This window comes from Bos taurus, chromosome 10 (assembly GCF_002263795.3).
Source record: "Bos taurus isolate L1 Dominette 01449 registration number 42190680 breed Hereford chromosome 10, ARS-UCD2.0, whole genome shotgun sequence".
Classification (NCBI taxonomy): domain Eukaryota; kingdom Metazoa; phylum Chordata; class Mammalia; order Artiodactyla; family Bovidae; genus Bos; species Bos taurus.
The window spans coordinates 92,050,943-92,078,753 of NC_037337.1; the positions used below are offsets into that span (position 1 = coordinate 92,050,943).

Sequence of the window (27,811 nt, forward strand, 5' to 3'; positions counted from 1 at the left end):
AACTGAACAACAGCAGTGAAAACTTTCTGTTCCAGAAATGATAAAGATTTTAACTTGAAAGGAAATTCCAAGTACATTGCTCTTGTTGTCAGAATTGTAGAGTTGGGAAAAGAAAAAAAAAAAAAGAGAGAGAGAAATGCTTTATTATTGCACAGCAAACTTCTAGCTAAAAAATTCTGAGACAGCAAAACATGTATATTCTAAAATTTCTATGCCAGCAGCATAAATACAAGTCAGGATTGGCTTCTATAAAAATGGTGAGGTACACACAGGAATACTGTATTGAAAGTATGAGAGAAAATTTTATAGGGTCAAGTAAATTTCAATGTTCAATCACAGTACTGTTAATTTCTTATTAAGAATTTTTTTTAAAAAAGAAGCTTCTCTAATGACTATCTGGTTTCTAAAGTAAACTCTCGTACCACCTCCCACCTGTACCTTACTCACAAATCTCAGGGCTGTATCCCTGTTGACTCAAATATTCATCTTTTTGCCACTGTTATACTTAGCCCACTGGAGAACTTCTACGTATGTTTTGTACGACTGAGTTGAAACGTATTTTTGCAGAAGCCTTCTCTGACATGCTGGCAGCATCACACCCTTCCATTCTCCCAACACAAACCCCACAGTTCTTCCTTCTTCTGTATACTCAGGTCAATGTTTACCTATCTCTATAACAATAGAACTCACATTAAGGATTTCAAGGATATCTAAAATTTGTTTACAATTCCATTTTCCATATTAACTTCCATGGCTTTCTAACACATATCCCCAATGTCTGTACACAAAAAATACATGACCAATAAATCTTGGCTAAATGAACAAGATTGGCTATATTTAAATGTTAATACACATAATCGTGGGCTTCCCCTATGGCTCAGATGGTAAAGAATCTTCCTGCAATGCAGGAGACTTGGGTTCGATCCCTGGGTTGGGAAGAAGCCCTGGAGAAGGAAATGGCAACCTACTCCAGTGCTCTTGCCTGGAGAGTTCCACGGACAGAGGAGCCTGGTGGGCTACAGTCTGTAGGGTCACAAAGAGTTGGACGTGACTGAGCGACTAACTGATACTGATACGCATAATGGTAAGAATGTTCACTGTGAATCTGACATGGCATGTAATCCATTCTCCCCTTCTTTACATCAAAAAAGAAGTAAAAGTGTCACTCAGTCGTGTTTGACCCTTTGAAACCCCACAGACTGTAGCCCACCAGGCTCTTCTGTCCATGGGATTCTCCAGGGAGAATACTGGAATGGGTTGCCATTTCCTCCTCTAGGGATCTTCCCGACCCAGGGATGGAACCCACATCTCCCACACTGCAGGAAGATTCTTTACCATCTAAACCACCATGGAAGCCGAGAAAGTCACGTATCTTAATGAAAACCTCATTTTGCTCATATTTTTAAATAAGGATATTGTAAAAACTTAAAGGTTTTTTCATGCAAAAAAATCCTAAGTTGGAATACAATTGGTGAGGTTTATAGTACAGTTGGTTTTCATATAGAATTTAAACAGGATGGAACATTTTAGTAACTTAAAGCAGAAAAAAACTATTCTAAAAAGGAATGCAAGTGCTTAAGCATTGATAATTTCATAAATAGATATCTACATCTTATAAGATGACAATGTTCCATATATTTAAATTAATGAATTTCCAGGTTGACCTGATATATGAAGACAGCTGAAAACTATCCCACAGTTTAGGAGAATCTTTTTGTTAAAATTAACAAATTGTTCAACACTATTTTTTGTTACCTTCCATTACATTTAAATCATGATGTCAAAGAATCGTGAAACAACCAAGTTATCTTCAGAACACAGTTTACTCCTCCCATTTTGTAAATGAGAAAACAACACATCCAGAGAGGTGAAGGGTTTGCTTGAGCCACAGAGATATTTGGCAGCTTTGAGCTAACACTCCAGAACCAGAATTTAAGTATATATACACGTAAATGAGGACTGGTTACAGCTTCCCTGACTTTTATGCACCTCAGCTTTCTCTCCCAAGGAAAAGGTAGTGGAATTTGTCTGACAATCAAATTTCAATGTTTCAACAGTTTTACTTTCTCATTTATTCTCTCATTCCATGCCTGTATATTTAAGCTAATTTTTAAATATTAAACTAAAAGAACATGGCAGTTTCATGAATGCATTACCATGATATCTTTCCCAGTAATGAAGTATTAAGGCTTTCCTATGTTCAGTTACATGTCAAAATACATGACTAGGACAAATAGGATGCCTTGAAGGTCATAAACATGATGAAAGCTTTAGGATTCCAAGATTAATTACCTTGCTCTCTGCTAACCAGCGATGTGGGTCATAATTAATATCAGGACTAGATGAAAAAACCTAAAAAAAAAAGAAAAGTCATCTATTAGAAGTAGGTACCCCCCTGAAATGAATTTACATAAATGAAGATTGTACACCATTATATCCAAAAGTTTAGTCTCTAAACCTAAGGCTTTAAAAATAAAGTTCACAGCAAGTATAAAACCAGTTCCAAACCATTATTTATTTAATGCCTATTTATTTAAGCATGTATATATATATCCCTGTATGAATGTATGTATTGACACTAAATATTTAGCTCACATATACACATATGAATCAACTCTCAAGTGCTACTACTGCTGAATCTCTGAGGCTGATCCATGGAGTTCCGCATGGCAAGCAGCCTCACTTACATCAGTTTACTTCATTTTTGTGTCTTTTCCTCAGTCTTGTTCCAGATAATGTATTTCACAATGAGTTGGATGTAATTACATAAAACTTAATTCTTTGTCTCATTTTTCCTTCTTCAATTTTATACTATGAGGGCTATTTTGTCTCATTAATGGTTTTATAAAACTGACAGAACCTAATCGATATAACTTCACACCAACATCACTTTGTAATTCATGATGGTAACACAATTCTACAATAAATAGGTTGTCTACACTAGATGCCCTGAGTTCCTTCACACCAACTCATTTATAAAATTAACAGCTGGTTCTGCCTTATTACTGATAAACGTGTACTCAAAGTTTGTCGGTGACTTCAAAATTTTAAACACAAAAGATTTTCTCAATTCCCCCCTTCTTTGAACTTTGTGCTACCCATGGAAGTTTTGCGTCAGTTTTTCCTAGAAATGTTCTGCTTAAAAATATCCTATCCCTCTGCATGCAGTGTCTGTTCCTATCTTCAAATACTTCTACACTTCTTGATGTGTGTGCACATCACTCCCCTAAGGAACAGCACTAGGTAATTCATTTAGACATATGATAAATGCACAGCGAGTGCTGACCACATGCCACGCACAAGAGTGCTGTAGTCTTACATAACCTTTCTATCGTCCATTTTCTCATTACCTAGATCTCACTCGATTCTCATGCCTTTCCTGCTTTTTCAATGAGATTTTTCTTAATCTCTCTAGTTCACAGTGCTTTCTTTCCTTTTCGACCTCTCTACTGTGTTGAATATTTGTAACCATCCATTTATCATTGATTATGTTGTTCTTTATTACTCTTTTTCATTGACCTATGTCATCATCTCAAGTCTTCAGTGACCTAATATACAGTACTCAAGATTAAAGACCAAAATAATTTGAGATAAAACAATGATTATATTTTGCAACGTGCTTTATAAATTTATATATAGTTTTGTGTTTAAGAAAATAGTCACTTAATCACTTATAAAATGATGTGGCTTAATTTTTCTCTAAGCTGCAGGTTATCATCTATAAAGTGAGTAAACTACCTCATGAGGCCAGGGTATAAATTAAATAAAATGGGTGTTAGCACAATATCAGGCATACAGAACACCATTATCACTTCACTACTAACTGTGTACCAAGATGTAATTATCAATAAATACACTTCAAAGTCCATTATGACAAGAGCACAAAGTCTATTAAGATAACAGTTATTTGTCATAAAAAGATTAAAGAAACAGAAGCCATATACTTGGCAATATGAGTACATTACAAAAAACTCTCTGCATAATAATGAGAGAAATCATTAGTTGATCCTGCTTTCTTGCACTACTAAGTGCAAGATACGATACACTTAGTACGTACCTCACACTATGATGTACACCTTCCATATCTTTTTTATCTTCATAATAACCTAACTTATAAATAGGACATGAATTCTTAGAGAGAATAGAGATTACATAACTCATCCAAGGTCATACATTAGCAATTTGGAGAGTTGCAATTTGAATCTACATCTGTCTTGATCCAAAGGCTATATCCTCTGCATGCTCTACAAAGAAATGAATACTCTGACCAAGTGTTAGGGGAAAATCTCTAGAATTACCAAAGACTGGTCTGTGAAAACATTGTACCTTTAATTCAGACACTTTTCTAATTGTTCCGTAAGTGTCTAACAACAGATTTTCAAACACTGCATGCACTTACTAATGTGGAATACGTAATAAATATGGTGGCTGAAAAAAGAAACTATAATTAGAAATAATACCAACATTCCCAAAGACTTTTCACAGACTCTTTTGTTGCATATCTCTTATTCAGTCCATTCCATAATAGTCACTTTCATCAGCAATATTTTAAAAATCAACAAATGACCAGGAATGATTGAAATTACTTCATTTCTAAAAATATTTTACAAAGACCACCAATCTCACCTACATCTCTGAACTATAAAGCAAAAAATCAATTTTAATAAACACTTTGGTGGTTTCTGTGAGGTAAGAACAAATGTTATGTTCTTGAGTATTCCTTTTTTTTTATTTTATAGGAATGAAACAACAAAAGTTATTAATGGAAAAAGATCCACAATAAAAAAAATGCATTCTTAAAAAAACTTTTAAAAGAATTTCCATTCTCATAGATTAACTTTCCACCCATCACTTGGACTTGAATTAGTCTTTCTCCAGGTAAAGAGGTGTAAAGACCCATTATCACCACATTCGTGAAAGCCTATTAAAGAATAGGGTACTTTTCACAATAGTATGTTGGAAAGATAATTTGAATCTTATAAATAAAATATTGAAGCAATGTGCAACATACACACCATGCTTTAGCTTGTAATTGACCCGTTTTAGTCTATAAATAACAGTTTATATATAATGCAATCCATATGTTTCTATTTTTATATCTCTACTTGACTGAAAACAAGCCATTCTGACATAAATTCTTAAACACAGAATAAATATTCGATAGTTAATCTGTGAATCTTCTAGATAAAATTATGATTTCAAGGGTTTAAATATATGTAAACAAGTTCTAAATAAAAATAAAGCAATATTAAACAAGGAACAGAATAAATGAGAGTTATAACAGGACAGAAAGAGTTTTCCCCTAAAGCCAATTACTTCTCGTATTTGGCTCACAGTCCTCTCAAATTGACATCTGAACTTAAAAAAAAAAAATGTATACAAAAATATATACTGTAGAAATTCCATCAACTTCACCAAATTCTGCCAGTTGAAATATTTCCTTTAAAGCTGAATCCTAAAGCACAAGTGTAGAATATCATTTTATGTTCTTGAAAACATTATTTAAGAAAAAAAAAAAAAAAGATGGGTAGAAAGAACAGGAAAAAAGAGGGGAAAGTAGTTTAAGGAAGAATATTTTATTTGAGAAAAAAGATGAATGACAAAATATTTGAAAAGGTTAAAAAAAATACCTTAATGCATAATATGATAATTTGAATGCTGTTATATCATCAAATGAAATAACTACAGGGGGAAATCATGGGCTAAATTATAATGTACTGTGGTTATCCCACACCAAAGCACTGCAATGCTCTTTGTATATAACTTAGCAGTACTAGGACCTAGAGTGTAAAGAGGTACTTACTTCAAGGAATTAAGAATATCCATGATTACTTCTGTTTTTATTTATTATTTCACTAGGACTACAAATTTAGTGGCAATAATCCATTTTAAAGACAGGAAAACTAAATAGAATGCAATTTGTTTAAACAGGGAAGGCAAATAGCATGGTAGATACTTGTTTAAGCTCCAGAGTTAGACACCCAATATTTGAAGTCCTAATTCTAGCTTTAGACCAGATACATGGCCAGGGGCAAGTTACTTATCCCCTCCAAGTCTTGCTTTCTCTTGCCTAAAACGGATTTAATGTGAGTATCTAAAGGACAGGGTGGTTTCAGAATAGAGAGAGAATGTATATACTGTAATTACAACAATATGTGTAATATAGCTAGCACTCAATAGATGTGAGCCAGTAATATACTAACAACAATAAAAATGGCCTATGATAATAAAAAATTCAAAATCCAGGCTTCTTGACTTGAAAGCTTTCTCTTGTAAGACATTTTCTTTTACAGACTGAGATACAAGCAATTCAGTGGAGTAACAGCATACTTTCTTTCACCATGACTGTGCAATAGATAAAATAGCTCATTCTAAAAAGTGTAAGATGTTATTTTGTTCCATATAACTCTCTAGAATAAAAATGTGATGACTAGGTAACTATGCATTAAATCATATTATAATTATATATTAGGAAACTAACTGAAAGCCACATAGCAACTCGTAATTACTTTCAATTTGTCCATTGAGTCCCTGGAAAACGTTTTACAAGCTGCATCAATTTCCTTTCCTATCACTCCAAGGATAGATTCCTGTTCGGTCTCCAGACAAAGAAGTTGATCCTTGAGCTGCAATCTGGCCTCTTCCATCCTCCTACGGTGTTCTTCTTCATTGGTTATATGTTTTTCCTAGAGGCATTGGTAAGAAATAAAATCAGAGGTTAATTATTAAGTGAAGACAAGAAACACATGTCATACCTGTACAATGAACCCAAAGAAGAATATTAAAAAACAGATCTGACTTTGTCCCTTGACTTTACCAAAATAACTTATTATTCTTCCTCATTAACTGATGTCAAGTAACAGAGAATTCAGAAGTACAATAATGAGTGAAATAGCGAGCAGATACATGACAAAAAGCACTACAGTAATTCTGCTACCAAAAGAAAAAAGAAGTTTTAAAAACCCTTCACCATTTTAATCACACACGGCCATTAATGGATCAGGGTGAGAGCCAACGCCACAAACCAATTTGAGTTTTCAATAAATATTAGTAAAACACTAGAAAAGGCAAAATGTCAAGTAAGTGGGTTTCTTCATTTCAAGGGGGAAAAAAAGTGTTACTACTACCTTTATCTCATCAAAACACCATTTCAAAAGGTCTAAGTTTCCAAACTCAGTCATACATAAAGGCTACATAAATGCTTTGAGTCATGAAAATTTGATAGAGCTAAGAAAGAGCTACTTTTCAAGTAAGTAAATATACTTCATGAAAAGGAGATTCTCAAGAACCCTATAAGAGATTACAAGTCTTGGGGACGCCCCCTAGTCAAAACAACTCTCCATCATCAGGGTTACACAATTTCATTAGAAATTCGTTAGAGACATTCAAGTGGTATTGCACAAGGTTTAGAGGAAAAGAACAGAATTACTAGAATTGTAAGGATAAACAATAGACCAAAAAGTCATGATGGCTGGCTAGTTATGCCTTCAGTCATCACATACTAGCCTAATGACCTTCACCTACCCTAGTGAACACAACATAAGCAGGAAGATTATATGGTCAACCAATCAACTTGAATTTAAAATAACAAAAGGCTTTTTCAATGAAAATTCATCATGAAAGACAGAATGGTATTTGAGCAGAATAATCACACATGAATTTCCTAGCAATTCAATTTACTTTAAAAAAAAATGAATTAAACACCCTCCCTACAAAAGAACAATCATTTCACAACCTGTCTTCTGCTCTTCTCTCCCACCTCATCTCCCTCCTTTCCACTCTCTCATATTTGGAGCTTCTCAAGAACACCTACATGCGTCTCCTCTAGCCACATCTCATCTGAACAACTCACTCTGAAATTGTGTTATTTCAAAATGGAGCTAGCAGTCCTGAGAAGGCGTTTACCTTCATGAGTACATCTTCCTGGCCAGGAGCTCAACTTTGTAAACTTAGGAACTGGAGTTTCACTGCTTTCTGGTCCTCTGATGCAAGTCATCTTTCAGCAGTAGAGCACATTAAGCTCATAAGAGACTAGCGGACAGACTAGAATATCACTCAGTTTACTACATTCGTTTACAGTGAGAACCGTAACAGCCATATGGATCAGAATGCTCACATCAGTGTAAACCAGCATGTTTTCTCCCTGCAGACCAATCTAGCTGGGAAGGCAAATTATAATCAGAATGTTGCTTAATGAACTGGAAATCTGACCAGAGGAGTCTGTTTCATGAAACAACATTTAAATGGCATCACGCTAATGGCAGCCTGGCATGTCCAACTACATGTCAGGGCTTTCAAATCATAGTAACAAGAGTGTTCCATTCTCTTGGGCAGAGTTTGGATGGAGACTGTTTCAGCACATCTCCCTTTCTCCTTTGTCCACACTCTCCCTCCTGATGCATATGGTATCTTTTCAGATGATAGTCTGCTAAATCTAACTTCATCTACAAAACTTTCACAAAAATTAACACCATGGCCTGGCTCTGACAATAATGGATTATTTCATAGTTTTTTACTAGAAATAAACCTTACTCCCAAGTCCCTAGTTGAGGATACTTGCCTCTGTATTGTTATGCACCTACCCACCTATGCTTCTTATCTTTCAAAGTTTCTCCTTCAAACCCCAGTCTCCTTTCATTTCTGATCTCCCAATGTAGAAGGTTCCCATAGTACATTATGTATACCATAGTTTTTTTAATGTATTAAGCTACAATAAAATTATTTCATCATGCATCTGTCTCCCTTAAGAAACTGATAATTTTAGGAGATCACAAAACATATTTACAGCCATATTTAAACTCCTCCACTTTGCTAAATAAGTGATTTAAACATTTTTGAAGACAAACTCAACACTGTAAAGGCCATTTCATCAATTACCATGCAGATCTATATACTCAAAGGCCACTGAGGCGTGCTAGGTTTCCTCTATACAAACAAAGCCCTCCAGTCAAACAGGCTGCACTGTTCTCGCCGCAGGCCTGTGGTGCGATGTTAATAAAGAAAATACTCTATCAAGGGTGGCTGACATACTTAGGGAACAACCGTTCATACTTTAGATCCACATGATTCACAATAACGTTCTAACTGATTTTTCTTTTCTCTTCTCCCTCATCGACATCTTTCCTTTCTCCCCTGTCACTTTTCTGTGCTGTTACTTGACTCATTAAAAAGAAGACAAAACTATTTCCAGATTTTTATAGTCTTAAGAAATGCTGATGCTGTCAAAAAGAATCTACAAGTTCAAACAACTTTAGCAAAGGCTGAAAATTTCATTACCCACTTCACCATCCTCTGCAAGACAGCATGCCATGTCTAATCTCCCTTTGAAGTAAAACTCACAGAGCTACAAACTCACACGAACCTGTAATAAGTGGGTTCAACTACCTGCTCTTTCAGGATCCCCTTCTGTGACATTTATGACAGATGGTCATGCAACCCCTACCTACATGACCAACTCAGGTTTCAAGGAAAAGAGTAGTTGACATGAATGCAAAACCTTTCCACTTGAGTCTACGTGCTATACTCAAAAACTAAAGCAAATAAGTGAATCCTCCACCCCTATTAAATCTTCTACTGTCCAGGTAAAGGTCTGTGTTCTTTTCTTTAATTAGGTTTCAGACGCTGCACCATACTGGTTCTCCATCCTTTCTGCATGTCCTTCAAGACCCTAAATCTAAGAGTTATAATAAATAAGCTCTTCCACTCTGTACGTAAGCAACTGTAATTTAATTTTTTCACTAGTTCTATAAATCTTTATGGAACGCCTGTTATGGCAATACACTCTTCTGAATGCCAGGGACAGAGCAAATGAGATAAATAGCCACCTATTCTCAGAGAGCCAACAAATTTCAGCACTTCTGTTTTATCCCAGTTCTTCTGCCTTGAGAATATCAATTTGAACGCTAACTGTGGCACCCAAAGAATTAGCCGTTTTTCCCTGTTTCATGTTTCGGAAATAACTCTACCAACGTGGTACATGTGTGTGCTACGTCGTGTCTGACTCTGTACGACCTTATGGAACGTAGCCTGCTGGCTCCTGTCCATGGGATTCTCCAGGCAAGATTACTGGAGTGGGTTGCCATGCCATCCTCCAGGGGATCTTACTGACCCAGGGATCAAACCCCATGTCTCTTATGTCTCCTGCATCAGCACATGGATTCTTTACCATTAGTGCCACCTCAGAAACCCACCACTGGGGCAAATACAGCTAATTCTAAGGGAAGAAGTTAAACTGGTTGACATTAACTCAATCAACCATCTCATTGGGGCCACATGGGTTAATAAAGGCAGATGGCAATATGTAGGCACTTTGATAGCTATTCTGTGGACTTCTAGTGAAATTAGAGGGAGAAGTAATTCTACAACAACATGAACCAAAAGCTACCATATTTCTAGAGAACCAGAAGTAAAACAAGGTATTTCTGAGACTATTTAAAGATATGGAAGACACAGATAGTCCAAGTTCAGTGTTTCACTGTGAAAGGACACAAATGTGTGGGTCTTAGGAATATAAGGAGAGTCTTTGCAGGGGGTAGGGGAGGGGGGCTAGATGAAGCTGACTGTAACAGTCTATACAACCCAAGAAGAGGGCTATCAGTAGACCGTGACTGAATCTAAGGAAGAACCACCTTAGAAAACAAAAGTGAAAGTGAAAGTCATGTCAAACTCTTTGTGACCCCATGGACTACAGAGTCCATGGAATTCTCTAGGCCAGAATACTGGCATGGGTAGCCATTCCCTTCTCCAGGGGATCTTCCCAACCCAGGGATCGAAGCCAGGTCTTCCGCATTGCAGGTGGATTCTTTATCAGCTGAGCCACAAAGGAAATAAACCCACCTTTAATTTTATGCATAAGGAAAGCAAAGGTCAAAGAAACCTGACGAATGTCAAAGAGCCAATAAACCATAAACTAAGTCCCCTGACTTCCTTACTAGTACTCTCTATTCACACGCTACAAAAGGTTGAGTTCTTAAAACTGGAGTTTAGAAAGCCAATGTGAAAATCTCAAAAAAGTTATCAGGAGGTTATATGGGGACTAACGTAGTCATAAAGTAGAAGGAATAACTCAAAAACATTTCTGAATGAGCCTTATCACTACAAATGAAAACATATGAAACAATGGCACAAAAAAAGGGAGGTAGACCACAACAAGAGGGAAAACCACCAAGCAGGCACAATACCCTAAATTTTCACAGGCTATCACTCTCCTCTATGCTGGAGATGTACCTTGTATATACATAATCTCCTCTAGAGTTTAGTTAAAAAGTATAACTAATACCACATTAAAGGTATGGTTCCATGGTGAAGACAGCAAAAGTTTCCTGATGCTTCCACTTAAAGACAGGAAAGGCTTACATTGTTGACATTTGCGTCGACAGGAAACAAAAATCATAATACTCACAATGTCATCATGCACATACACACACCCCCCACACACACAGTGTTGACTGGCTTAATCATTGAACCTATAATTCAAAGGATAAGAAATGCTCCTCTAATTAGAACATTCACATTCCCAAAGGCTATAAAGATTACAAAGAGACATGATCTTAATGAAAAGAGAATGACTTCAATAAAAACCAGAGCATATCCAAAATTTTATCTCCTTGGTAAAAGCATATGAGATTCCTTCAATGACTTTAAGTGTTCCAGAAAAGTCACTGTATTTCTAATACCGTTATTACATAAAATGAAAACAGTTCTTCATATAGTTTAAGAGAAACATTATAGCAAATAAAACACAGGCACATCATTAAATAAATCATTAATTTACAAAGCTAATGTTTTTCCTTTACTAAAAAGTAACCTGAATAAACATGCAATATTTCAGCCCCAGGGCCATCTATAATACATGATTGGGGGTGGTGGAGAGAGAGGGTAAGTGGTAGAATTTAGAAATCAAAGTTTAAGGCCAAAATTAAAACTAATACAATGTAATTAAAGATTACTAGAAGCATGGTGTGTTGAAACTATAGACCTGCACACATTACCTAAAAAGTTTTGAGAAAGAGTATTTCTGTAACTCAAGATAACTATTATGCCTAAGGTTTAAATCCGGGACACTGGCATTACAAGGCAAATTATGAAACTATCCTGAACAAAAATTGGGTCTGTCTGGAAGCCATTTATCTGACTCTCTAAAGAAGGCTCCCATTACTTCTGCCAACAGCGTTGACTCAGCTGCAAGAAAGCTAGGATACGATATGAAATGCCAACCAGGGCAGAAACTGCGAGTGACTAAAAGAAAGGATCTATTATGGATTCTATAGGAAATTTGCAAAAAGTTTAATCTAGAAAATTACTAACCTGCATTTCAAGCTGTATTGCAAAACAGCCAACAAATAAATAACACATTGATTGCGATCACATGTAACTACTTTTTTCAAATATTTGTTAGATCTTACATGAGTGTGTATTTCTTAAATTATGGCTATATATTAAACACCTGGATAGGTATTACAAAAATAAAAACAGAATAAAGCAACAATAGTTCAGATCAGTTTGAAAAAGTGCATGAACTCAACCTATGTGAGCCCAATAATACTCAGTGACAGGGGATGAGGTCAAGTCATAAACTAAGTTTTTTACTTGCTATTAAAGTCCAATAACAGGCACCTAATATTAGAATGACAGAAGGTGACCCAGGTTCGTAGGAATACTAAGCACTCTGTCCATATGTTCCTCTCGGACTTTACATAAGCTTCTGCTGCAGCACCTACTAACTCTGTGTGCCTTCTATGTGCGTCTCCTCATCAAACTGAGTTCCTCTAGGGCAAAGATGATTCCTCTTCATTTCAGAATCCCAGCACCACTCATACACTGACGATGGAAATGCAAATGGATATAACCACTATGGAAAACAGTATGAAGGTTCCCCCCAAAATAAGAATAGAACTACCATATGATCCAGCTAGCCCACTTCTGGGTATTTAGCCAGAGAAAATATATGTTTCCCTAAAGTTGCCCGTAGCATTATTTACAACGGCCATGATATAGAAACAACTTACATGTCCATATGGCTTCCCAGATGGCATTAGTGGGAAAGAACCCACCTGCCAATGCGGGAGACACAGAGATGCAGGTTCAATCCCTGGGTTGGGACAACCCCTTGGAGAAGGGAACGGCAACCCACTCCAGGATTCTTGACTGGAGAATCCCATGGACAGAAGGGCCTGGCGGGCTACAGTCCTTGGGGTCACAAAGACTGAGATGCAATTGAGCGACTAACACTTTTCACTTCCATGCTGCAATGTATACAGAAGTAGAATGTTGTACACATGAAATCTATATAATGTTATAAACTAATGTTACCTCAATGAAAAGTAAATTTTTAAAAAAAAGAGAAAAGAATGTCTCACATAGCAGTCAATCGATAAATCTTTCTGAAACATAAATATCCTTTTATATTCCAATCATTCCACTAGTGTTTCTTTTTCTTTTTAACTGCATTTTCTGTATGCCAAGCATAGTAGTTTCCAACTATACAGTGAAAAAAAAAATTAAGAAAAAACTAGAATCTCTAAACTTAAATAACTTCTCGTGTTTCAGTAAGTTTGTTTTTGGAATACATTAATTAGTAAAAATCACTGATGGCAAGCACCTTATCACTAGCAGGTTATTATAACAATCAAGGTAAGCTGATGTCACAAAAGTAAACAGCCCGCCAGTGGTAAGAAGTGAATCAGAATAAATCTTGAGGATAGACCCAGTAAGATCTTGTGATGAGTTAAGTACTCATCAGTACATTAAGTATGAGGTCTATCTGTGAGAGAGTAAGATAGTTCTTTATATGTATTTAGAAAGCAAAATAACACTGTCATTCCTTCTAGAAGATTAAAATCAAAATGCTATTTTTTTAGTTAGATAGACACTTCCTTCCTCTCTGTAAGAAAATGCTTTACAATCTTTCTTTCAAAGGAGGGAAGAAATTATGACTAATAGTATGTAAGAGTAAGAGCTACAGTACTCTCCAACTCTGTGACCTCGTGGACTGTAGCCCACCAGGCTCCTCTGTCTATGAGATTCTTCTGGCAAGAATACTGGAGTGGGATGCCATTTCCTCCTCCAGGGGATCTTCCTGACCCAGTGATCGAACCCATGTCTTTTAAGTCTCCTGCAATGGCAAGCAGGTTCTTTGCCTCTAGCGCCACCTGGGATAACTGAAAAAAGTAATGGCATAATTAGAAAACTTGATAGATGATTTGATGCACGTTAAAACTTGAGTGAGAAAGACTTTCCAGTCTATAACCTGGTCTTAGGCAGGCTTGGGAAAGTTATGCATAAAACAGAAGTCCAAAAATGGAAATTCAAACTTAATTTCTGAACCCCATTTAAGGAAATTATTCTTCAGTTCAGTTCAGCTCAGTCACTCAGTCGTGTCTGACTCTGCAATCCCATGAATCGCAGCATGCCAGGCCTCCCTATCCAGCACCAACTCCCAGAGTTTACTCAAACTCATGTTCATTGAGTCTGTGATGCCATCCAGCCATCTCATCCTCTGTCAACCCCTTCTCCTCCTGCTCCCAACCCCTCCCAGCATCAGTCTTTTCCAATGAGTCAACTCTTTGCATGAGGTAGCCAAAGTACTGGACTTTCAGCTTTAGCATCATTCCTTCCAATGAACACCTAGGACTGATCTCTTTCAGAATGGACTGGTTGGATCTCCTTGCAATCCAAGGGACTCTCAAGAGTCTTCTCCAACACCACAGTTCAAAAGCATCAATTCTTTGGCGCTCAGCTTTCTTCACAGTCCAACTCTCACATCCATACATGACCACTTGAAAAACCATAGCCTTGACTAGACGGACTTTTGTTGGCAAAGTAATGTCTCTGCTTTTCAATATGCTATCTAGGTTGGTCATAACCTTCCTTCCAAAGAGTAAGCGTCTTTTAATTTCATGGCTACAATCACCATCTGCAGTGATTTTGGAGCCCCCAAAAATAAAATCTGACACTGCTTCCCCATCTATTTGCCATGAATTGATGGAACCAGATGCCAAGATCTTCGTTTTCTGAATGCTGAGCTTTAAGCCAACTTTTTCACTCTCGTCTTTCACTTTCATCAAGAGGCTTTTTAGTTCCTCTTCACTTCTTGCCTCAGGGTTTTTAGTAATTTTTTTCTAGGAGAATATTGAACAATACAAAAGTCATTGGTAGCACAATCAAGAAGATGTTAGGATACATTCCTAGAAATTAATATTCACAGTTGAAAACAAAAATGCCTCTAAAGGGTATTTTACACATTCATTAAACTTTAGGACCATTTTGTAATTATGATATATTTCTCTTAAGTCAATGCCTGGAAACAAATAACATTTAGTTATTTAAAATCAGCCACTTTTGATGCATTTCTATTTCTGAAACAAAACATGGACAGGAAACAAACAACTAGAGTTTTTTAAATTATGCATCTGGAAGGAACATTGTTTAATTTTCAAAAGAAGAAAATGCACCATTCATCTCCAGAAAAATGTTTGTAAACTTACAGTGTCTTTAGAAAACCAACAGAATTTGTTTCTCTGCTCTTTTTCTTTTCCTTACAGGATACTAAAGTATACATTTATTCCTATGAAAGGCTATAGGGGAAAAAACTGGAAAAATAAATATCCAAATAATATAACTCATGTATACAATAAAAACCTTCTACATATTGGCTTATCATAAATTTAAAGAATATTGCTTGTTCAATATTAAACGAAAAAAATGGACTGAGTCAACAAGCACTTTCAATGGTGATAAAATAAATGCCATGTAAACAAAGCTGGACGTTCACTGTATGAACCTTTCAGGGTCTACGAGGCAAGCTAGGTCTGCTGAGCATCTGGCAGAGCACGGACACACAGGCAGTAGAAACCTTTAGGCGGCCTATTCCTCTTGGCTAATTGACACCCCGCAAGCAACTAATACTATCATTCAGTCTAACTCCTACACTCTGGATATCACTCACAGTTTCACAAGGAAATGAAACCAAACTAGCAATACAGGATTTTAGAGAAAAGTGCTCCAAGGACTTCTTTCTTCTCAAGCTCCTGTAGTTATCAACCACTCAGCAAGTTAAAGATCCATATAGTCAAAGCTATGCTTTTCCCGTAGTCATGTATGGATGTGAGAGTTGGACTATAAAGAAAGTTGAGCGCTGAAGAATTGATGCCTTTGAACTGTGGTGTTGGAGAGGACTCTTGAGAATCCCTTGAACTGCAAGGAGATCCAACCAGTCAATCCTAAAAGAAATCAGTCCTGAATGTTCACTGGAAAGACTAATGCAGAAGTTGAAGCTCCAATATTTTGGCCAGCTGATGCAAAGAACTGACTCATTTGAAAAGACCCTGATGCTGGGAAAGATAGAAGGCGGGAGGAGAAGGGGACAACAGAGGATGAGATGGTTGGATGGCATCACTGACTCAATGCACATGAGTTTGAGTAAGCTCCAGGAGTTGGTGATGGACAGGGAAGCCTGGTGTACTACAGTCCATGGGGTCACAACGAGTCGGATACAACTGAGTGACTGAACTGACAGCAAGTTAAAAGATTAAATGCCTCAAAAAGTGAAAGTGTTAGTCACTCAGTCGTGTTCGACTCTCTGTGACCCAATGGACTGTAGCCTGCCAGGCTCCTCTGTCTAGGAGATTTTCCAGGCAAGAATACTGGAAAGGGTTGCTATTTCCTCTTCCAGGGGATCTTCCAGACCCAGGGATCGAAACTACATCTCTTATACCTGCTGCATTGGCAGACAGCTTCTTCACAATTTGAGAGACCAGGGAAGCCCTTCAAAATGACTTGAAATGCCTCAAATTCAAATTCAAATCAGAGGTCATAAAGACACAAACTTGGATGTCACTCCTTAAATTCACTTAAAACCAATCGGTTAGATTGTAAATGGTTGGTAGTGAGTTCACTGCCAATGGGAAAGAAGTAGGAAGAGGCTTCTCCATATTTTCATTTCAGCCTGGGGAAGTGTGAAAGTGTTAGTCACCCAGTCATGTCCGACCCTGTGACCCTATGAACTGTAGCCCGCCAAGCTGCTTGGTCCATGGAATTCTCCAGGCAAGGATACTGGAGTGGGTTGCCATTCCCTTCACCAAGGGACGAAGGTCTCCCACATTGTGGGCAGATTCTTTACCATCTGAGCCACCAGGGAAGCTGCTTCAGTCTGGGAAGTAGAGACCAAATGTCCTTTCATGCATCTGTGGGTCTTGCCCCTCCCTCCACCACAGCTGGACGTAAGGTCACTCCATCGACGCATTCTAAGCATGTTTCCTAACATCGGGCTGAGTGATTCACACATGGTAACACTCTGGTGTTTCCGTCAATTCTCTGAAAAAGTAAGGACTACTCTGGATTTAACAGCTATCAGGGATTCAGTTAAAAACACTTTACATTTCACACCAGTCAGAATGGCTACGATCCAAAAGTCTACAAATAATAAATGCTGGAGAGGGTGTGGAGAAAAGGGAACCCTCTTACACTGTTGGTGGGAATGCAAACTAGTACAGCCACTATGGAGAACAGTGTGGAGATTCCTTAAAAAACTGGAAATAGAACTGCCTTATGATCCAGCAATCCCACTGTTGGGCATACACACTGAGGAAACCAGAAGGGAAAGAGACACGTGTACCCCAATGTTCATCGCAGCACTGTTTATAATAGCCAGGACATGGAAGCAACCTAGATGTCCATCAGCAGATGAATGGATAAGAAAGCTGTGGTACATATACACAATGGAGTATTACTCAGCCATTAAAAAGAATACATTTGAATCAGTTCTAATGAGGTGGATGAAACTGGAGCCTATTATACAGAGTGAAGTAAGCCAGAAGGAAAAACATCAATACAGTATACTAACGCATATATATGGAATTTAGAAAGATGGTAACAATAACCCGGTGTACGAGACAGCAAAAGAGACACTGATGTATAGAACAGTCTTATGGACTCTGTGGGAGAAGGAGAGGGTGGGAAGATTTGGGAGAATGGCATTGAAACATGTAAAATATCATGTAAGAAACGAGTTGCCAGTCCAGGTTCGATGCACGATACTGGATGCTTGGGGCTAGTGCACTGGGACGACCCAGAGGGATGGTATGGGGAGGGAGGAGGGAGGAGGGTTCGGGATGGGGAACACATGTATACCTGTGGCGGATTCATTTTGATATTTGGCAAAACTAATACAATTATGTAAAGTTTAAAAATAAAATAAAATTAGAAAAAAAAACACTTTACAAATAACAAATGATAAATTTATAATTTTGCCTTCAATTTGACCATTTTATTATTATTTTGTTTTTTTTTTTAATTGGGAGAAACCTGACAGGAAATTACTCATAGTATCCTAGTTAGTGTTTATTTAAAGTGTCTGGTTTAAAGTTTGCCCTCAAATTAATATGTGGAAGTTATAGCTTTAGTCTATTCACACGATATAAAAAAGATAAAGAAAGAGTATAGATTGCCTAAAAATGGCCTAAAGTGTAATCATTAAAATAAATGCTACAAGTCAACAGCTCATTAACTTCTACTTCTTTCTCATACTTGTGGGGGAGAAACAAACAAAAAAACAGAGAATTCTGCCTGCTACTATTAAGGAGTTCTTGGTAAAAAATGTAAAACTGTGATTTTAGCAGAGTGACTATTTTATAGAACAGGTATCTGACAATCATATACATTTTTTCACCTCATGAAAAAGAACAATCCTAAACAGATGGTCAAATTAGAAACAAAACAAAATTAAACAATGCTGATTCATTTTTTCCAGTCACAGATATCTTTTATGTGGAAATATCAGGTTTTAATTTTTCTAAAAAAATTACTGATGACTTCTAATCCAAAATTTATACAGACTAAAAACAAATAAGAAAGGATATGGTAATCTTTTGACTATAATAACAACAAATTTAAATTCAACACTAAAGAAATCAATGAAAAGACAGAAACGTGAGTCATTTTACTGGCAGTAAATAAAGGGGAAAATACAAGAAATCTGTGCTCATATCCTGTTTCCAACACAAGTTGTGCAATGTTGGGCAAGTCACAATAATATGCTCTCAAACTCAGTTTCCAGCTTATGTAAAAATGGCATCATCATTACACTTGCAATCTGAATTATAATGATCTTTTTAAAGATCCACATTTTATATACGAAAATTATTTCTTAAGTGTTTTTAACCAATACAGCCATAGCTTTAAATTTGTTGCTACATGTCACTTCACAAACGATCTAAATAACGGATTTCATGAGAAGGAACAAAATCACATTTCTGCAAACCCTAATCTATTCAATGCTTACGTTCCTGTGAACTGCAATTGCCTTAGATTGTCTCACAATTCATCTCCTAATTGTTTCATTGCAGCTACTCACATCTCCCGAAAAAACTAATAATAGAAAATGAAGTTAAAGTATAACAATGGAGAAAACCAAGTATCATATCAGTTAGCTAAGCATCCCAGATAGCCTACGAAATCTATAAGCTGATCAGAAATGGTTCTATAGAGACCCTTTTGACTGGAAATCCCTTCATTAGGATTATAAATCCTTCAATTGGACCCTATTTATCAAGTTCACTGCACTGTTTGGAGAGCAGGAATCTCTGGGATATAAGTCATGGGCTTTTTTTCACTGGGGACATATTTTTGTACTGTTTTCTTGTTTTTATTTCCCCAGACTGGCCAACACACAGACACTTATTGAAGGAAAGGGAAAGGAGGAGTGGGGAAGAGAGGGAGGGAAGGGGAGAGAGAGAGAGGAGGAGAGAATGAACAAACACCTATAGCCACAGGTCACCACATCTTTTATCTACACATAAACAGGTAAGCAGGGCTTCCCAGGTGGTGTGAGTGGTAAAGAATCCGTCTGCCAATGCAGGAGCCACAGGAGACACGGGTTCAATTTCTGGGTCAGGAAGATCCCCTGGAGAAGGAAATGGCAACCCACTCAGTATTCTTGTCTGGGAAACCCAAGAATGAACAGAGGAGCCTAGCAGGCTACAGTTCATCAGGGCGCAAAAGAGAAGGACATGACTGAGCGACTGAGCACGCACGCAAACATGTGAGCATGTATGCATACACATTCGTATCTCTTCATCCACAACTATTACTTATAAATTACCTACCATATGTCAAGCTCTGTACCTAATCTTGGGGATAGGAAAACAACCATGATGTGGTTCCTCTCTTCAAATAGCAAACATAATTACAAACCCACCCTCCTGTGTGTTGAACAGGAAATGCCAACTCTTCTCAAGTTGGCTCCTCCTTTGTGGACCATCATCTCAAGTGATTCGACACAGTTCTGGCTCAAAATGTCCAATCAACATAGTTCTGCAGTAAGTCTTATTCCCAGTTCCCTGGCCTGTCGGGAGCCGCGTTAGGCATTACTGACAAAATAGAGGCACGGCCCTAAACCCCCTCCCTTTGTTCCGTAGGCACAGACCCGGAATGAAGGAGTTAGGCTTTGTGATTCTGACTTGTTTTTCCCTTTCCATGGCTGAGTTGACTGAAGAGAATATTAAGGTGCTTATTGTTTTTGAGAGGAGCATGAAAAGGCATAAAGCCTTCTGCAGCTGTTCTCAAAGAATAACTCATAAAGTTAATCACTGACATTTGTTCAAGGACTTTTACAAAAAAGTGTTCCAGGGTGAGCACACAGGTCGCAGCTTGAGGCCATGGGAGGGATTGCTATCTGAGGCCCATTTGTGAGAAAAGTTTATGGCAAAGGAGTTTGCTGAATTTAGGGTTTAGGAATAATTAAAATAGTTAGAAGCTAAAGATTTAATGATTGCTGTAATGTTAGCATATTCTACTATAGCTTATAGAAATTAGGGACTTTAGAGATATTATTAGGTAGAAGCCCTTTCTAAGAAATAGTGAGCTTAGGATACTAGGGGCAAACAGGACTTAGAAAGGTAAGAATTAAACTGAGGAATGTGGTATGCAGCCCAGACATTAGCATGAGTTACAGTGTACTCACAAGGACACATGAGAAAAAGTAGGTAAGAGAATCGCTGAAGAAGGAACTCCTTTTGAGGGGCAACAATGATTTTTGGAGAAAAATAAATCTGGGTCCATGGGAACGAAAAATATCAAGCCTCTGACCTAATGCTTTTGTAAAAGTATAAAAGAAAACCATAAGCTTGAAATAAACAGGCAGTCCAAGAAAACTGAGAGGCTGCCTCAGTTTCTCTCTCGCCAACACCACTCACCCCTTCAGGTTGAATCCCTGGCTGCTGGAGCTGAACTCCGGCACTGGCCCTTAATCCTTAACATATCATAAGTAGTTAATCAATGCTTGCCGATTGGTTTATTGCTTGGCTGATTAACTAGCATCCACTTGGTAACTTAACAATAATAAAATAATGGTAGCTGCTAATTGATAGCTGATCAGGTATCAGACACTCTGCCAAGCACTTTAAATACATTTTCACATTTAACTCCATTAGAATTTATTATTATACTGGTTTTAAGGATGATATAACTGAGACTTTGAGTTTTAAGCAACTTGCCTAATGCCACATGGCTAGAAAATGATTTAAACTGAACGTTCTGTCCATAGCTGTCAACACCTCACTACCTCTGAAAGAGAAAGACCCTATCTGGATATAACTTGATCCAATGAAGTTTTGATTCACAACTAATTATACTAAAAAAAATTAGGTGAACAAAAACAGCTAAGTCAATCAAAAGGATACAACAATCATGTAAACAAAATATATTAAACAAAAGTAAGCCCATAGGCTATGTGTGTATGAGTGTGTGTCTCTGTATTCTTAAGATGATTTACCATTTTAGACTTTAGATATCTTTTCTTTGCATCAGCACCTATTATCAGGACTTGACTATATATTCAATAGTTTTAACAATCGAAAGGGATATTGCTTTTAATGATCCCACTATAAACTTTCAACTTCAGACCTGCATCTTATCCCCAGCATCCAGCAATGCCTCCCACATACTAGATGCTCAATATATAGCAAAGGACTACAGGAATCCCCAATTATCTGAGGGATACATTCCAAGACCCCACCAGGGGATACCTGAAACTGCAGACAGTACCAAATCCTTTACATGTTTTTCCTACACATCCATCAGTTCAGTCGCTCAGTTGTGCCCGACTCTTTGCGACCCCATGGACTGCAGCACTCCAGGTCTCCCTGTCCTTCACCATCTCCCGGAGCTTACTCAAACTCATGTCCATTGAGTTGGTGATGCCATCCAACCATCTCATCCTCTGTTGTCCCGTTCTCCTCCTGCCTTCAGTCTTCCTCAAGATCACGGTCTTTTCCAATGAGTCAGCTCTTCCCATCATGTGGCCAAAGTATTGGAGCTTCAGCATCAGTCCCTCCGATGAATATTCAGGGTTGATTTCCTTTAAGATTGACTGGTTTGATCTCCTTGCAGATCAAGGGACTCTAAAGAGACTTCTCTGGCACCACAGTTCAAAAGCATCGATTCTTCAGCACTCAGCCTTCTTTATGGTCCAGCTCTCACATCCCACACACGACCACTAGAAAACCCAGAGCTGTGACTATACAGACCTTTGTCAGAAAAGTGATGTCTCTGCTTTGTGAGCAGAGTGATGATGCTCTACACATACATACCTATAATAAAGTTTAACTTATAAACCAGCACAGTAAGAGATTACCAATAGTAACTAATAATGAAATAGGACAACTGTAATGATCCACTGTAATAAAAGTTATATGAAGGTGGTCTCTTTATCAAAATATCTTACTGTACCATATTCACCACACTTCTGGTGAGGATATGAGACATTAAAATGCCTACATGATGAGACAGCGTTAAGCTACTACTGACCTTCTGATAATATCTCAGAAGGAGGATCTCACATGCTTTGGGTGATTCTGGGCCATCAAGCCATGATGATGTGGCTGGTCGGATGTTAGCAGCAGATTGAGATAAGAGGGCATCCCAGGTGGAAAAAAGTGGAACAGAGGAAGATTTCACCATGTTACTCAGAATAATGTGCAATTTAAAACTTCCGAATTATTTCTAGAATTTTCCAGTTAATCTTTCTGCACCGCAATTGGTCCAAAATTGGTAATTTCAGTAATCTGCTGTGGCAGGTAACTGAAATTGTGGACAGGGAAACCACTAAGGGAGGCTGGGGAGAATCTACTATACAACCACTAACTCCAGAAACTGTCGACTGAAAAAAACGTACAACATAAGAGTTAAGCTTTATCTGGGGCAAATGGAGGGCTGCAGCCTGGGAAACAGCACCTCAGAGAGCTCTGGGCAACTGCTCCAAAGAGGTAGGGGGCAAAGTCAATACATAGCTGGTTCTGGTGGTGAACACGGAGTTCATGCAATCAAACACTGATCTTTGCAAAGCCTTTCTGCTAGTCACAAGGAGCTGATGTCACCATCAAAGGATTTAGGGCTTTTCTAGATATGAGCAGGTATAAGGATTGGGTTCATAAAATCAGCTCCTGAAAATATCTAACTCTCTGGAGACCTGTTCTGCCAGTTTTCCCAGAGCACAGCGTGTCGCCTCCCTGATCTCTACCTTGAAGTGCCTTAGGGAGGTATTGAAAGTCAGCAGCCAGAGCAGCACATGATTTAATCCTTACAGAGGAAGATGGCAAGGGCAGGTGACAATTTAAAGTTGACAAAAACTCTGTTCTAAGGTAAATGTTCTATGTATTTACTTATTTATTTAATTTTGCCTGTGCCATAGGGCATGCAGGATCTTAGTTTCTCAACCAGGGATCCCTTGCAGGGAAGAACGAAGTCTTAACCACTGGACCACAAGGGAAGTCTCAAATGTTCCATTTATATGAATGCACGATACTGCATATATATCTGGAACATCACAAATATAATAGTAAAGAAACATTTATTCTAAGCAGAATAAGGTAACCTTTACACTTTCAATGTATCAAAAACTTCTCTACTATTTCCTAAATGCAAATAACTAAATATATAACATGTTAATACAACTTTCTGGCTACATTTTAATTATGAAAAACTTGGAAAATTAAGCATTATCTCCAAAGCAACTATACCCTGAAAACAGATACATTAAATATTTGTGAACATTAGACATAATGAAAACAAAGTGTGACGTAAGAGCTAAACTACAACAACTGTCAAGGTTGTAGGCCTAAATTTAGCAACTTAAGCACATTTAATCATAAACACGAAGTTTACTTAAGTTTTATTTCCCTGATTTTAACAATTACTAGAAAGGTAAATGTATATACAGAAATGACAGAGGAAAAGAAGAGCAAAGCATGAAAGTTTCTTCTAGAGGTTTATGTGGAGTTTTATGACACCCTACGCCTTGATAATTCCTTTATTACAGATGTTAGTTAGTAACACTTATCAAGAATAGGATTCATCTGGCCCAGTCTATCCTGCCCTATCCTATTATCCAAATGCTAAGAGTCCTTTCTCTATTTGACTTGTATCACACTGGAAGGCAAATCCTTTCAAGAAGCTGGTAAAGACACAGGGATGGTTGGATGGCATCACCAACTCAATGGACACGAATTTGAGTAAACTCTGGGAGTTGGTGATGGACAGGGAGGCCTGGCATGCTGCAGTCCATGGGGTTGCAAAGAGTCGGACACGACTGAGCAACTGAACTGAACTGAAAGACACAGAACACAAGTTTAAATATTCTATCTTCTATTCTTAGTTGACACTTTGTCACAAAAGTAGTGACTTGCTGAAAGTCCACAGTATTCTACCCTATGCCTGATGCATAGTGTGCATGCATGCTAAGTCGCTTCAGTTGTGTCTGACTCTTTGCGACCCTGCATGAGGAGAAGGGGGCGACAGAGGATGAGGTAGTTGGATGTGATCACCGACTCAATAAGCCTGAGTTTAAGCAACTCCAGGAGACGGTGAAGGACAGGGAAGCTTTGCGTACTGCAGTCCATGGGGTCACAACAGTCAGATACAAGTGCGTGACTGAACAACAACATGGACTGTAGCCCACCAGGCTCCTCTGTCCATGGCATTCTCCAGGCAGGAACACTGGAGGCGGTAGCCATGCCCTCCTCCAGGGGATCTTCCCGACCCAGAGATCGAACCTGTGTCTCTAATGTTCCCTGCATTGCCAGGCGGCTTCTTTACCACTCAGTTCAGTTCAGTCGCTCAGTCGTGTCCGACTCTCTACGACCCCATAAGTCGCAGCACGCCAGGCCTCCCTGTCCATCACCAACTCCTGGAGTTGACTCAAACTCACGTCCATCGAGTCAATGATGCCATCCAGCCATCTCATCCTGTCATCCCCTTTCCCTCCTGCCCCCAATTCCCCCCAGAATCAAAGTCTTTTCCAATGAGTCAACTTTTCACATGAGGTGGCCAAAGTACTGGAGTTTCAGCTTTAGCATCATACCTTCCAAAGAACACCCAGGACTGATCTCCTTCAGAATGGACTGGTTGGATCTCCTTGCAGTCCAAGGGACTCTCAAGAGTCTTCTCCAACACCACAGTTCAAAAGCATCAATTCTTCGGCACTCAGCTTTCTGCACAGTCCAACTCTCACATCCATACATGACCACTGGAAAAACCAGTGGTCTTGACTAGATGGACCTTTGTTGGCAAAGTAATGTCTCTGCTTTTGAATATGCAATCTAGGTTGGTCATAACTTTTCTTCCAAGGCATAAGCCTCTTTTAATTTCATGGCTGCAGTCACCATCCACAGTGATTGTGGAGCCCAAAAAAATAAAGTCTGACACTGTTTCCCCATCTATTTCCCATGAAGTGATGGGACCAGATGCCATGATCTTCGTTTTCTGAATGTTGAGCTTTAAGCCAACTTTTTCACTCTCCACTTTCACTTTCATCAAGAGGCTTTTTAGTCCCTCTTCACTTTCTGCCATAAGGGTGGTAAAATCTGTATATCTGAGCTTATTGATATCTCTCCCGGCAATCTTGATTCCAGCTTGTGCTTCTTCCAGCCCAGTGTTTCTCATGATGAGTCTGCATATAAGTTAAATAAGCAGGGTGACAATATACAGCCTTGACATACTCCTTTTCCTATTTGGAACCAGTCTGTTGTTCCATGTCCAGTTCTAACTGTTGTTTCCTGACCTGCATATAGGTTTCTCAAGAGGCAGGTCAGGTGCTCTGGTATTCCCATCTCTTTCAGAATGTTCCACAGTTTATTGTGATCCACACAGTCAAAGGCTTTGGCATAGTCAATAAAGCAGAAATAGATGTTTTTCTGGAACTCTCTTGCTTTTTCCATGATCCAGCAGATGTTGGCAATTTCATCTCTGGTTCCTCTGCCTTTTCTAAAACCAGCTTGAACATCTGGAAGTTCACGGTTCACATATTGCTGAAGCCTGGCTTGGAGAATTTTGAGCATTACTTTACTAGCATGTGAGATGAGTCCAATTGTGCGGTAGTTTGAGCATTCTTTGGCATTGCCTTTCTGTGGGACTGGAACGAAAACTGACCTTTTCCAGTCCTGTGGCCACTGCTGAGTTTTCCAAATTTGCTGGCATATTGAGTGCAGCATTTTCACAGCATCATCTTTCAGGATTTGAAACAGCTCAACTGGAATTCCATCACCTCCACTAGCTTTGTTCATAGTGATGCTTTGTAAGGCCCACTTGACTTCACATTCCAGGATGTCTGGCTCTAGGTGAGTGATCACACCATCGTGATTATCTGGGTCGTGAAGATCTTTTTTGTACAGTTCTTCTGTGTATTCTTGCCACCTCTTCTTAATATCTTCTGCTTCTGTTAGGTCCATATCATTTCTGTCCTTGATTGAGCCCATCTTTGCATGAAATGTTCCCTTGGTATCTCGTATTTTCTTGAAGAGATCTCTAGTCTTTCCCATTTTGTCTTTACCACTAGTGCTACCTGAAAAGCCCCGATATACAGCAGATACACCCCAAATTTTACAGAGCTACTGATAGGAAAGTAATGAGTCTGTTGGTAATGTTCCAGGCTACCAACCTTCTTAAGCTTCAGTCTCTGTAACTTCAAAAATGAGCCTAATAGTATCAATTTCATAAAATGACTATGAGCATGAAGAGTGCCTAGTACACAATGACCACTTAACCATTACATATTTTATTTTGAACCATGGTTTCCTCTTGGGTTAAAGGGATCAATAAAATCTAACTCAAAGAGTTGTGTGAATTAAATGAACACACATAAATCAATCTGTTGGCATAAATGCTTGCCATAGAGTAGGTCTTCAATAAACCATAACTCCTTTCTTTGCTACCTTGCCTATAAATACCTATTTTAAGATCCATTAGAAATTTAAAATAAAACGTATTAGAAGGTTACTTGTTGTTGAAAGAATAAAAATCACAGCATCCTAATAAACTTCTATGACTGTATCTGGCACTGATACAACTTTTCTATGAAAGCTGAAAATTAGCATTTATTAACTTCTATGTTCTAGAAGAAATGCAAATAAGCCTTTTCAATTCGAATCCATCCACATGTTTACCTTTTCTTCTAGTTCATCCTTCAAACACTGGTATTTTAGCTTCAATTTTTTGTTCTCATTTGCATTCTGGGTTAATTCCTCTGTCAGCCTGTCATACTGTGATTTCAGCTTCTCCAGCTGGCAACGCTGCACTTGTGCCATATTCTTATCTTCTAAGCTTTCTGCCTGAGGAAAAAAGGAGAAAAGACAAAGTCCACTGGCCGCAGCCAAACTGTACACGAGACAAGTCCCGTGTTGCATCAGTGGGCAAACACCGGGAGGTTTTGCTACTTCTGAGCCTTCCCACGTAGACAGACACGCAAAGAAACATCCTTTCCATGTGCCAAGCCCTGTGTAGCGCTAACTGGGCAACCAAGTAAGTGCAAGGTACTGCACTA

The 27,811-nt window shown here is 38.2% G+C and overlaps 1 protein-coding gene across 11 annotated transcripts in view; it reads right to left on the reverse strand.

Annotated features, from left to right (window-relative positions):
- Nucleotides 1-27,811, reverse strand: part of CEP128 (centrosomal protein 128) — a 480,417-nt gene that overhangs the window by 275,313 nt on the left and 177,293 nt on the right. For 10 of the 11 annotated variants that reach the window (XM_059890959.1, XM_059890957.1, XM_059890958.1 and 7 more), the window contains 3 exons: nt 27,435-27,599; nt 6,510-6,686; nt 2,293-2,352 (listed from right to left, as the gene is read on the reverse strand). In XM_059890959.1, coding sequence (XP_059746942.1) covers nt 2,293-2,352; nt 6,510-6,686; nt 27,435-27,599 — 402 coding nt within the window. The remainder of the gene's footprint in view (nt 1-2,292; nt 2,353-6,509; nt 6,687-27,434; nt 27,600-27,811) is intronic. The other variant, XM_059890961.1, reaches the window with a different exon arrangement.